Raw genomic sequence first — 11,416 nt, 5'->3', positions numbered from 1 at the left:
GCAGTCCGCATTCAGAACCATTAAATAAAAAAAGAAACGTATCAGCGTCTGAGAGCAGGCCACGTTTTACACAGTCTCCAGCAAAGCGATGACATCTGTGTGGCCGTTCTGTCTGGCCAGATCAATGGGCAGAAAGTTTGCTTTGTCCCTGGCCAGCGGGTTCGCTCGGGCTTGCAACAGCAACCGCACCGTGTCCACAAAACCCAGCCTGGCCGCGTCGTGCAGCGGGGTGGTCCCGGTGCTTCTGTCCGCCACGTTGGGATCCGCTCCGTGTTCCAGCAGCACCTGAGCCACCGGTGAGCTCCCCATCATCATCACCTTCATGAGAACATTACCGACAGCTTTAAAAATAGATTTAAACAACATGTAGCCTACAATTTTATTTATTTGCAAGGCCTATAAACACGGAAATAATCCTATTTATCATATATATATATATATATATATATATATATATATATATATATATATATATATATATATATATATATATATATATGCGCACTTACGGAAGAAAAGAAAAAAAAAAACGAGGGCATTTTCCTGCGTGGACTGGAGGCCGACCCTGCACTCGAATTTAGGCAATTTGCTTCAGCTCCAATGAGCACTGAAAGCAACACTTTGATACACTTTAACACATATTCCACTCATCCAGTAGACTCATGAGTAATTTCGTTGCAGTTTCATAAAAGCACATTTTCAGCTAAACAAAATTGAGTTAAATAATAATAATAATTTAGGGGCGTTCTGACTATTTATCATCAGCTAAAAGAAAGCATAAAGGCATCATTAAAACCTGTTAAAATATTTGTATAATCAAACGGGAGTCTGATTATACAGACTAAAAGTCTAAAAATCTATTTTTAGATAAAGAATGGGATAGGTCTCGCGTGAAACAGATATTTGTCTTGGAATTAGGAAGTAGGCTATATGACTACACTAAAATGACTATTTCTTCTTTGGATATTATATTTAAAAAGGTAACATGACGCTTTAGTCTAATAATTGCCTAATTATAATGGGCCTAATAATAATAAAACAATCGCAGTGTGACGCACTGCCTTATCAAAGTCTAAACATTCAACATAAGACAAGTGTTCATGAAGCCGTCTGAAGGCTACGTATAGCCGAGACTTAGTTTCGTTTTAATTCAATGCAGCCGCAGATATGACATTAATATGAAAGGAATGCAACTCTGTTGGTTTCTTCAACGTAAACAACTCCGGTTGAGCCTTTTTAAAAAAAATTAATTTATTTATTTTTAATACACAACCTTTCTGAGCTGACCACAACTCACGGAACAGTGGGACGCGTTTTCAAAACAGCCCGGTTGAAATCCCACTGCCCCGTGGGGAGCTCGGGGTTTTCTTTGCCACTTGTTAACTCCGTTTATGCGGCAGATTTAAGTTTCAACATTTTTTTTTTTCGGGTAATGTAGCTTAGTTCGCGTGGTACTGACCTGAAGTGCGGTTCTTCCAAAACAATTCACCCCGTTAACCTCGGCTCCTGCCTGCAGTAGAGCCCCCACATGTGCCGTGTTTCCCTGCGCCGCAGCTGTTGTCAGATCATCCTCCAGAGTCATTGTCACGTCCACAAATCTGCGGCGACAACATCCGTGACAGCAGGTTTTGACAGGTAGCCTGGTGATGGTTGGTAGGCTATTTGAGGAACGACAGCAGCTAGAAATGAAGATACAAAAACGCAAGTGTGTGTTAAAAACTCACAGCTTGTCGCGGTTTTGTTCCTCAACTCGTCTCTTTGTCCCCGGGACGCCGGTTGCCTGAGCAGGCTCAGTTTACTGCGTTTGTCCAGTAGTCAGTCGGTGTGTGTCTGTATGTCGGTGTGTGTCTGGGCTTGTCTGTAGTAATGAATGGGTGGCGTCATCGTCTGGTGCTGCAGTGGCAGACTCCTGCGCATGCGCAAGAGCTGTTAGGTTTGACAGCCGTGAATTGGTGTTGAACTTGATCTCTGACGGGTTTTACTTCTGCTGTGCCGATGTGTTTACTGAGACACGTGATCAAAACCGTCGGAATTAAACTGTTTTATTGGTTGTTCTTGTTTTCATTCAAAAATGCCGATTGCAATGCATTAAAGTAGCTATTTCCTCCAACATGCAGTCTTCTTGAAGAGGTTGAATCAGTACTTTAAGATGCCATAGTGCAAACAAGCACATTTTATCTTAACAAATATCTTGATACTCACTAATACTTCCAGGAAATGAATACTAATTCATTACTTGGTTACTTATCAGGATAAGATGACAACTGAGAAATGACAGGTCAAACTAGGTTCATGGTGAATTATTATGGGGCACATTAAAAGACCTGTTCAGGATGTACTCAGCCTCTTGCTTGAATCAGCAGGAATAGTCTCAAACCTTCCAGCAACCCTGCTGGATTAAATAAAATGTTGAAAATAAACAGATGGACAGATTAGACTGATATAGAAAAGCAATTTTTTGATGCTTTAAGATGAGATTTTATTGATTTTGGAGAGTAATATGTATCATATGAAACAATACCTCATTCTTTACATGTTAAATGCAGTGAACAACCATAGGCCTAGTATTTGTACTTTGGATTTGCATTATTTGGTAACTGGCTACTCTGCATATAGTCACAATGAAATTTGAAAGAGTACTTGTTTACTGATTTATTTATTTAGAATTGTTCCAAATAATTGTTTCATTTTCATATACCCCTGGTACTTCTCGACAATCTGGTTGTGTGTAAACTTGTAAGCTTACGCAACAAGTGTTGCAATGAATTGAAGCCATATCAGTAGTAAACAAGATCTCTTTAATAGCACCGTCATGCGTACAGACATAACTTTTAACTGTTTAATTAAAGAAAAATTCATAATTCCCACCAACCATGGTAAAGATAATGTAATATGGTTAATTAGGCTCCAAGCATATACTTTTCAGCCAACAGTGCCCACAAAGTATATTTTCTAAAATTTAATTTCAATGCTAATTGTAAATGCAAAAGAAACTAATGCTAATAAATAACTCTGTAGACAGTCAACAGGTTTAGCAGATGTGTGTGTGTGTGTGTGTGTGTGTGTGTGTGTGTGTGTGTGAAAGAGAGAGAGAGAGAGAGAAAACAACTTTGTAACATATAATAATTTCTTTAAATTCAGTTTGATTGCTGAAATTAAAAGGCAGATAGTTAACCTAGAAATTTAATTTTTTTTTTTTTTAATAAAACCAGAGAAGGCAAAGACTCCACGCTCATGTGGCATAAACATGTTTATTCAAACCTGTACTGACTTGCATGTGGCTAACTTAGGCTAACTTCACACAGCATGTGAAGTGTGTGTGTGGCAACTTTTATGTTAACTCATAGTTCCCCTGTCTGTTTCATTCTCTGTCAAAACAAGCTTCTTATATTAAATATCCTAACGTAGGTGTGTGATTGTGAACAGTTTTAGGATTTGTGATTATTCAGCATGGTTGTGGGCAGCCAGAGTTCCTGATATAATTCTCTGAATGACTGCTGCTGGTGTGTCTTGGACTTAAACTATTGCTAATGTGCATCTCAGGGTGACACAAAATAATTTGAAGATATTTTGAAGTTGTTGTCACTGTGCAGGCAGTCAGACATCATTCATATGACAATGTCTGTAAAGTTATTCAGTGTGATGGCAAAAATTTACATGTCTGATTTTTTTTTCTGAAGGAACACATTTTGTTTGGACAACACACATAACACTTAACATTTCCATCACAAAGCCTATTTTTTTCTGCTGTCTGTCTGAAATGACTGGCACAAATAATATCTTTCCAAACACACAGGCTGTATGTATAATGTAAAATTATCCAGTAAGTATCAGAATCAGGATAAGTTTTACTGTGTTTCATAGCAAAAATATCTTGGACACCACAGAAAATTTTAATTCTCACTCTGTCTCCCTAAAACACAAGGCATAAAAAACACCTTTGAATCATTGGAAGGTATATGGAATTAATCTTGGCACAAAAAAAGTAATATCTGATGAGTAAAAGTTGGTACTAAACACTAAACCTGAGCAGTTTCCGAATGTCTTAACACAGGAAGGCTTTGTCCAGGCAGAGCCAGCTAATGTGCCATGAGCATGTCACCATTCGTGGTTACCTCTCTCAGGTACCAGATTGGAAAACTACTGACAGTTTCGCTCATACAGCCCCCTTTATAAAGGACTCTTGCAATGAAACGCTCCATTATTTATGGTATGCTATGTCATACGTGCCTTTTGTGTGGGAGAGGTCGAGCAATACTGTACTGAACCGGCCTACACATCCAAAGAAAGACAATCATTGTTTAAATGTGAAACGTGTCTCAACTTCACTACTTTCCCTGTTATCTGCTATCTCTTAGTGGCATTTTGGACAATGGGTATTGTAGGCTGAGAACTCTCCAGTAGCTTTTTATGGATTTTTTTTGCAGACATTACTAATCTTTTCTTACCCATTTGAAGAGGTAGTTATCAACAGTGGCTTGTCAGGAACTGACGATTCATAAACAGAAAAGTTTACCTGTAAGGTTAGTTATGCATGATTTTCTTTTGCCCTACGCGGTGGGAGGACACAGTCTAAGCGACATTACAACAACATTTGAATGAAATCTTAGTTAAAATGCTTACAAGCAGGGTTTTACTTCCTCCTTATCATGTGAAGAACCGCTAAATGCATTTGTTTAATAGGATGATTGTGTCAAAGAAATGTGTTTGTTATATTCTCATTAAAAATATAAATTTAAACAAAAAAAGAAGTGGAAATAGTGATGTGAGTGGGAAAGCAGTGACAAGAGGCAGATAAACTCGTCATCAGCATATTGATTTGTGTACTATTATTAATCAAAAGTTATTTTAGGCCATTGACTGTTGTTGCCACAGAAGTCTGGTTGAGGTCATGTGTGTCACCGTGTATCTTAATATTTTGTGTACCTGTGTATATGTGAACAGATCTGTATGGAATGTGTGTTTGTCTGGAGGTTCAGCCTTTAGCAATGGAGGTTAAGTGTGGGTGGAGGTGCGTGTAGGGCTGGAAGTCCCCTCTGGTGTGTGTGTATTCGTCTGCGGGTGTTCGAAAAAGTGCTTTGTAAATGACTGCTGAAGTTATTGCTTATGTCTTACTTGCTCAATTTTAAGTCTAGAAAGTAAAAAAAAAAAGGCTTTTCCTCATCAGATGAAGAGGAAAAATGCAACTTATTTTTTTTATAGCATCCATTTTTTATTTATTTACTTATTTATTTTTAAGGGTTTGCTATTAGTGCTTGAAATGTCTTTTTGATCAGAATATTAAAATAAAGCTAGAAGAAAAAAAAAAAAACAACCGTATTGCTAAGTGTCACACATTACTCAATTTAGCCAAGAAATTGGTAAAATAATTTTATATCAGTTATATTCTGAATTCCCATAGACCCCCCTCCTGCATACTCATGCTCCTCTCAAACTGATGTTACAGCATATAGTCTTATCTGATTTAGTTGCTCTGCTTTTGTCCTTTATTTCTTATTCGTCATACTAAACCAAACACTGCACTGAAAAGCCACAGCTGTGTGTTCCAAACCACGGTCCCCTGCTGCAGAGAAGGGGAATACCTACCTTATTCCTTTTGAATGAAATCACCTCCTCCTGACAGTTCAGTTTGAATTCCCCCATTTATTATTTACTGTCGTCTCATTTGATCGCTGAAGCTGCTCGCTAAGAAGTTATTAAAGCTTTATATAGATTTTTGTTTAAATCGGTGGAAACCTCTGCAACATGTTGTGTTTTTTTCAATCTCTGTGCATAATCTTCTAAAGATGTTTGCTTGTTGCAGAAAAATGTTTCAGATTTTATATTAAACACTTCATCAGAAATTAAAATAACATGTAAATTATATTAAGGAGTATTAATGTCACCACAGCCTTGCATCCACATGTTACGAGAATAGTTTTGCACATTGGAACCTTACATCTATAGCCTTTTATAGAAACTCTACCCAGTATGTGGTATTTCACCATGGTGTGCGGAGGAAACGCCCTACTTCTGTAATAGCTTATTACTTCGTTTAATTTTGTCTTCCAAATTCTTGTGAAGTAATCTTAATTATTTCTTCAAACTGAGATTAGATCTTGAATTAAACTGTTATGTTTCAGTTTGACTCATCATATGTCCTGAAAAGCCATACATTGTGATCCAGCTCTTCCTTCACTGTTTGCTGCCTGCACATTGCATCAAAGACATCCTAAACCGTGACTTTAGTTAATTACTCACTATTCACCACATACTGTGTTGCACATAAAGTCTTTCATCTGCCATTATATGTGTTTTGAAATTCACCTGCCTGGCAACCTTCCTTCGGCATGGAGACAACAGCAACACAAAGAGAAGCTATTGTTAAATTCTTGAGGTTACTTAATTGCTCCATTCATTCAGTTTTGATATTTGTTTAGTCTCAAGTTATTCTTTACTAATCTTGTTCTTTGCACAATAACTATCCAGACCAGAAACTGTTTGTTGAATAATTTGCTACATTCATTCATTTATTATCCTAACTCCTTAGTCTGATGAAGGGTCACGAGGAATCTGGAGCTTAACTCAGCAGTCTGTGGGCAAAAGGCAGAGTACACCCTGAACAGCTCGCCAGTCCATTGCAGGGCATAATTTGCTATATGTGTAACATTTATAGATTTTTATGAATCACGTTGCAGTTCTGATCAAACTTTTTTTTCTAAAAATTGTCAAACGTATTTCTATATTTTGAAACAATGTCCCCTTTTCACAGCTGGAAAACTGGAAAACTTCCTGCCAAGCAAGTCTTTTACTCAGTTACATACAACATTGGGAATGTCTAATTATTATGAGTTGGTCATTTTCTTTACCGCTTAGTCCAGTTCAGGGTTGCAGAAAGCTGAGGCCAATCTCAGCAATTATTGGGCGAGAGGCAGGTTACACCCTGGACACGTCGCCAGTCCATCACAGGGCCAACACAGAGAGACAAACAACCATTCACACACACATCCTCACTCGTATATTGTTTAAACATTGTAAATAGCTGTGGGAATTTAAAGATCATCTGATCTCCAAATAACATACTATATATCTTGGAGATTTGGAAAATATGACACATTTATTTAGAATGTTTACAAGTTCTTTACAAGACATTTGGAAAAAATAACAGAATAAACTGGGTGTTAATAGTCAATACAGCCTACTTTTTTATATTATATATATTAGAAGACATGTTTATCCAAAACATACCCGTGAGCTGTATTAGCTCAAATCAACCCTCTCCTGTAACTCTAAGATCCTTGTTGCAAACAGTCCAAAGCACGATTAATCCACTTACATGCTTGATGTTTGTTGAGCTAGTTCTTTTTTTTTTTTGCCATAAAATTCAGATTTGTTGTTTTTTTTATTTCCTCATTTGCACCTAGGAATATTCTTTTAATCTCATCAGTCCAGTAGTCTTGTCTCCAATAATATACTTAAAGTCATACATGTGTATATGAAGACTTGTCAGGTTCGGAGTCTGTCCTGGGGTCCCTAGCTGCATGTCTTGCTCTTCCTGACCCTTCTTCCTGTCAGTGTAATGTTAAAAAAAAAAGCACTAGAGCCAAAAGTTCCTTAAAAGAATATCTGGAGTCACTGAGTTAGTGAAACTGTCACATTGTGAGTTTCAAAGATCAAAAACCACCCGGAACAACGGTAAGCCAAAAATTCTTAATAAAATTCCATAGATTTTTACATTTGACCTTCAGATAATGACTCATTTTCTATTTATGTCCATCACACATGGTGTGAACTGTTAAAAAATGAACTACTTTACTATGTTTTTCAAGGTAGCAGTGCCTCTGAATTGTCTTGCTGCTTGTAGATGAAAAGGACACAATTAAAATCTATTAAACGAGCAATTATTATTCAAAATGCAAATTAAAAAATTCAAACTTATTTGTAACTTTTTACAGCCAAGCAACAAAACAAAAAAAGGAATTACCGCAATTACGTTGCAGTATAAAATAACTTAAAATAAAACACACACATACACACACAGACAAAGATTACTGAAGCATAAATGAATATGTATCCTTAAATGCATAAAAAGTCCCTAATTGGCTCAAGGTTTTTTTAGTCTAACGGATGTGATGTTTACGTGGGCGTAAAGCTAAACAACTGTAGTCGTTGTGCAGTGTGCTACTGAAACTAACTGGTGGACCTTGTGTTCATATCACTGACGGAGAAAATGGAATTGTTTCTCATGTTTAGAAAAGTTAATGACATTGAAAATGAATTTGTAACCAGCTGTGATGCCGAGGTATTTGTATGCCTGCACTCTCGCTCTACAGATGATTGTACAGTCGTGGCTTTATCTCAGCGCCAAGTGTCAAAGCACAATGAAATGCTCTGTAATGCTGAATCATGCTCTTATAACTGAACAGGTTTCATATTTCTGTAATGATCTCAGTTTTAGCTTCATCACAATAACTTTGGAAGATTAAGTGACTCATTTCTTTCTGCAAAGTCTCACAGTTGGGTCATAACAAATCAAAACCAGACTATATTACCTATGATGTTGCCCTCTAAAATTCACACTACCTATAGTCTTCACTCTAACAGTCAGATGTGCAACACAGCTGGTATCTTTTGGTGAGTTAAGTGTGTGTGTGTGTGTGTCACCTTCAAGTCTCATTTCGTAGTACACATGCTATAAAAACATGTTTGTGTGTGCGCCAGGGTGTGCAAGGCCGCAGATTTTCATGGACTCGGCCCCAGATGAAGAACAGCGTGGTGGGAGGGATGGAGGGAAATAACTGAGAGCACTCTGGATTTGCTTCCGCTGACATAATCTTGTTGTCAGTCACATGTGCATGCAGCAGCCACCACCCACGTACAAATGACTTGTCTTCTAAACCAATAATGAATTAGGCAAATGGAACGAATGAGTATCTGTTGGAACAGCTCAATAATAACAAAAAGGTGGTACAATGTTTAAGTGTTTGACTACTGTAACAAAGAGTCCAATATATTCTGACATGAAGTGTTTGCCTGGGGTCAGATTTGGGCCACATGCTAAGAATAAGCACAGTTTAGCTTTTGTATTCTTCCTGGAGCTATTGAAATTTACTGTGGTAGAGCTTGCAGTCGTGTGTTTTTCCACGACAACAGAGAAGATGATGAAGGCAGCATTTGGGTACTTCCATGCCTGGGAAATGATTAACAGGGATGGCATCAGTCCACCTTATGATGACTGTGATTACTGCCACCAACTTTAGTATATGCTTGCTTGCACAAACAACAATGCTGACTTCATGAAATCTTTATAGTTGGATCACATCTTATATTGTATGATTAACAGGGGGGGAAAAAAAAGCACTTCTCAATTTGTATTTTTTAAATTAAATTTCTTTTCTTGCACAAAGATAATTAGAATGATTCATTTTACACCGTATGTAATTTAAGCAGTCTTGCATTTAAAGGCCATTTTAAGGCTTGGGTATACTCTTGGTAGGCACAAGAAGACATAAAAGAGATAAGGGTGGCTACCTGCACTTTTTCATGACATGGCAAAGTTAAAAACATGCCTCTTGTTCGGATGGCAGCTGTCCAATCAGTACTTTTTATTTTACTTGATTTATTCCCCTACAGTTTAGCATTGCTTTGAGGTCCTTACAGCTTGATCAGCCCCTTGATGAGTTCACGCCATAAAGAGTAAGATCTGTTCTCAGCTTTGTGTGGCTGGGCCAAATACCCTAAAAAAAAATAGCCTGTCTGAATAGTGTCATTCGAACTGAAATTAACAGAAAATTCATAGCAATGCAAATACACATAGATTTACAGATCTTTTGCTGTTAATATTCATTCTTCCTCTTGTCATGAGCAATATAAAACAATATCCCACGTATATTTGTGTATATAAAATGATACAAAGCAGTTTTGAAAAAGGGTGAGCTTCAACAGAGGAGTTTTCTCTGTACTGTTTCATGTGGCTTGTTGTTGCCTTGCTTTCGTCAGAACTGTGAACTGCGAAGTCTGGGGAGTCAGTGGTGAAGTTTTAATCATTCTGTAAATTATGCTCAGATAAAGTAACCTGGCCACAAAGGATCCCATTGGGCATTCATCGCCGTAGCCGACTTCCTGAGTGGCTGGTGGGTGTTTAGTCATCTTGACAACACAAGCCAAAAAACAGTATTAGACACGGCGGAAGTGGCAATGTGTGTGACAAACTCCGTTATTAAATAATTCCTTTAACATTAAAAACTAAAACCACCCCAAATATATTAAAAAATATACGCCAAACATGAAGAAAATGCAAGAAAACCTTCAAGTGTGTGTATTTGTCAAACTAGTGGCTTTATTCAAGGTCAAATAGTTAGTATTCATGGTTTTGGCCATTCTCGTAATTTCCTGATTTAAGATGAACAGAAAGAGAAACCTACCACACCAGAATAACCTCACATGATAAGTTGGCGACTGCTTATAAAGATTTGCATGACTCATTACTTTCATGCCAATAAAGCAACGACTTATGTTCTAAATTAGAGACCTTTGCTTCTTGATAAGAGTTAAGTGCTTAGATTAGTGTGTAATCCCCTCACAGCTGTCATTATAGTTCAAATTACACTTATCTTCATGATCATTATTTTACAATCAGCAAACCTTGGACCACCATACACTGTATAAAACACTCGACCAAAGAGGACTTGGTGAGATTTTATCATGTGGCCACTAGGGGGCAGAAATGGCTCTAATTTAAAACTGGGTATATTGGAATCACAATATTTTTCCTCACCTGGCCAGGCAGACAAAGTCGCGATTAAGATGTAAAGAAGGATATGAAATTGAGTAACTATGAAAAAGAGAAGATGAAATTTTTTCATCAAATGATTAGTTGCAAACTATAAAATAAAATAATATAATACAAAATAAGCAAAATTATGAAAAAACCCCCAAACGTTTTGCTAAAAGCTCAGAGCACTTTCTCCCTCCACAAAAAAACAACAAAAACAAATAAAAAACAAACAAACAAACAAACAAGTACCTATAGAAAACAAATTAAACTATGTAAGGTTATGCATTGCAATCTAATGTGAAGCTTCTCTCTCATTTTTTGCCACATAGAAGGATGCAGTTGTTGGTTGTCAACAAGAGCAATCTAACGTTACTGGAACCAAATGTTAGACGTTGAAGCCAGCAGAGGGGAAATAGCGAGGCTGCAGCTGTGTGGACTGAGCTGCTCTCAGAGAGATAATGTGTGTAGTCACCCACCCTCTTCCCTCCTCTGCCTCCCACATCAACACCATCCCTCTGGGCTATCTGAGACGTCTGGGAGAGCAGAGGGGTGAAACTGGAGAGATGGCGCAGTCACTGGTCCATGTAATAGAACGAAGGAAGGGTGTGCCAGCATGAACACACACACATGCTCACATTTGTATGTTAAAAGGCGAATATC

General features: G+C 37.6%; 1 protein-coding gene across 1 annotated transcript; it reads right to left on the bottom strand.

Annotated features, from left to right (window-relative positions):
* Positions 1-66: 66 nt before the first annotated feature.
* On the bottom strand, positions 67-1,582 carry cdkn2a/b (cyclin-dependent kinase inhibitor 2A/B (p15, inhibits CDK4); the record flags this gene model as incomplete). The annotated part of the gene is made up of 2 exons (XM_079263696.1): positions 67-318; positions 1,460-1,582. 2 exons carry the CDS (start codon positions 1,580-1,582, stop codon positions 67-69), a joined length of 375 nt encoding a protein of 124 aa, XP_079119822.1.
* Positions 1,583-11,416: the final 9,834 nt, after the last annotated feature.

Source organism: Telmatherina bonti (genome assembly GCF_933228915.1).
Source record: "Telmatherina bonti genome assembly, chromosome: 3".
Taxonomy (NCBI): Eukaryota; Metazoa; Chordata; class Actinopteri; order Atheriniformes; family Telmatherinidae; genus Telmatherina; species Telmatherina bonti.
The sequence above is the reverse complement of the archived record's forward strand: the minus strand, read 5'-3'. Positions and strand labels throughout refer to the sequence as shown.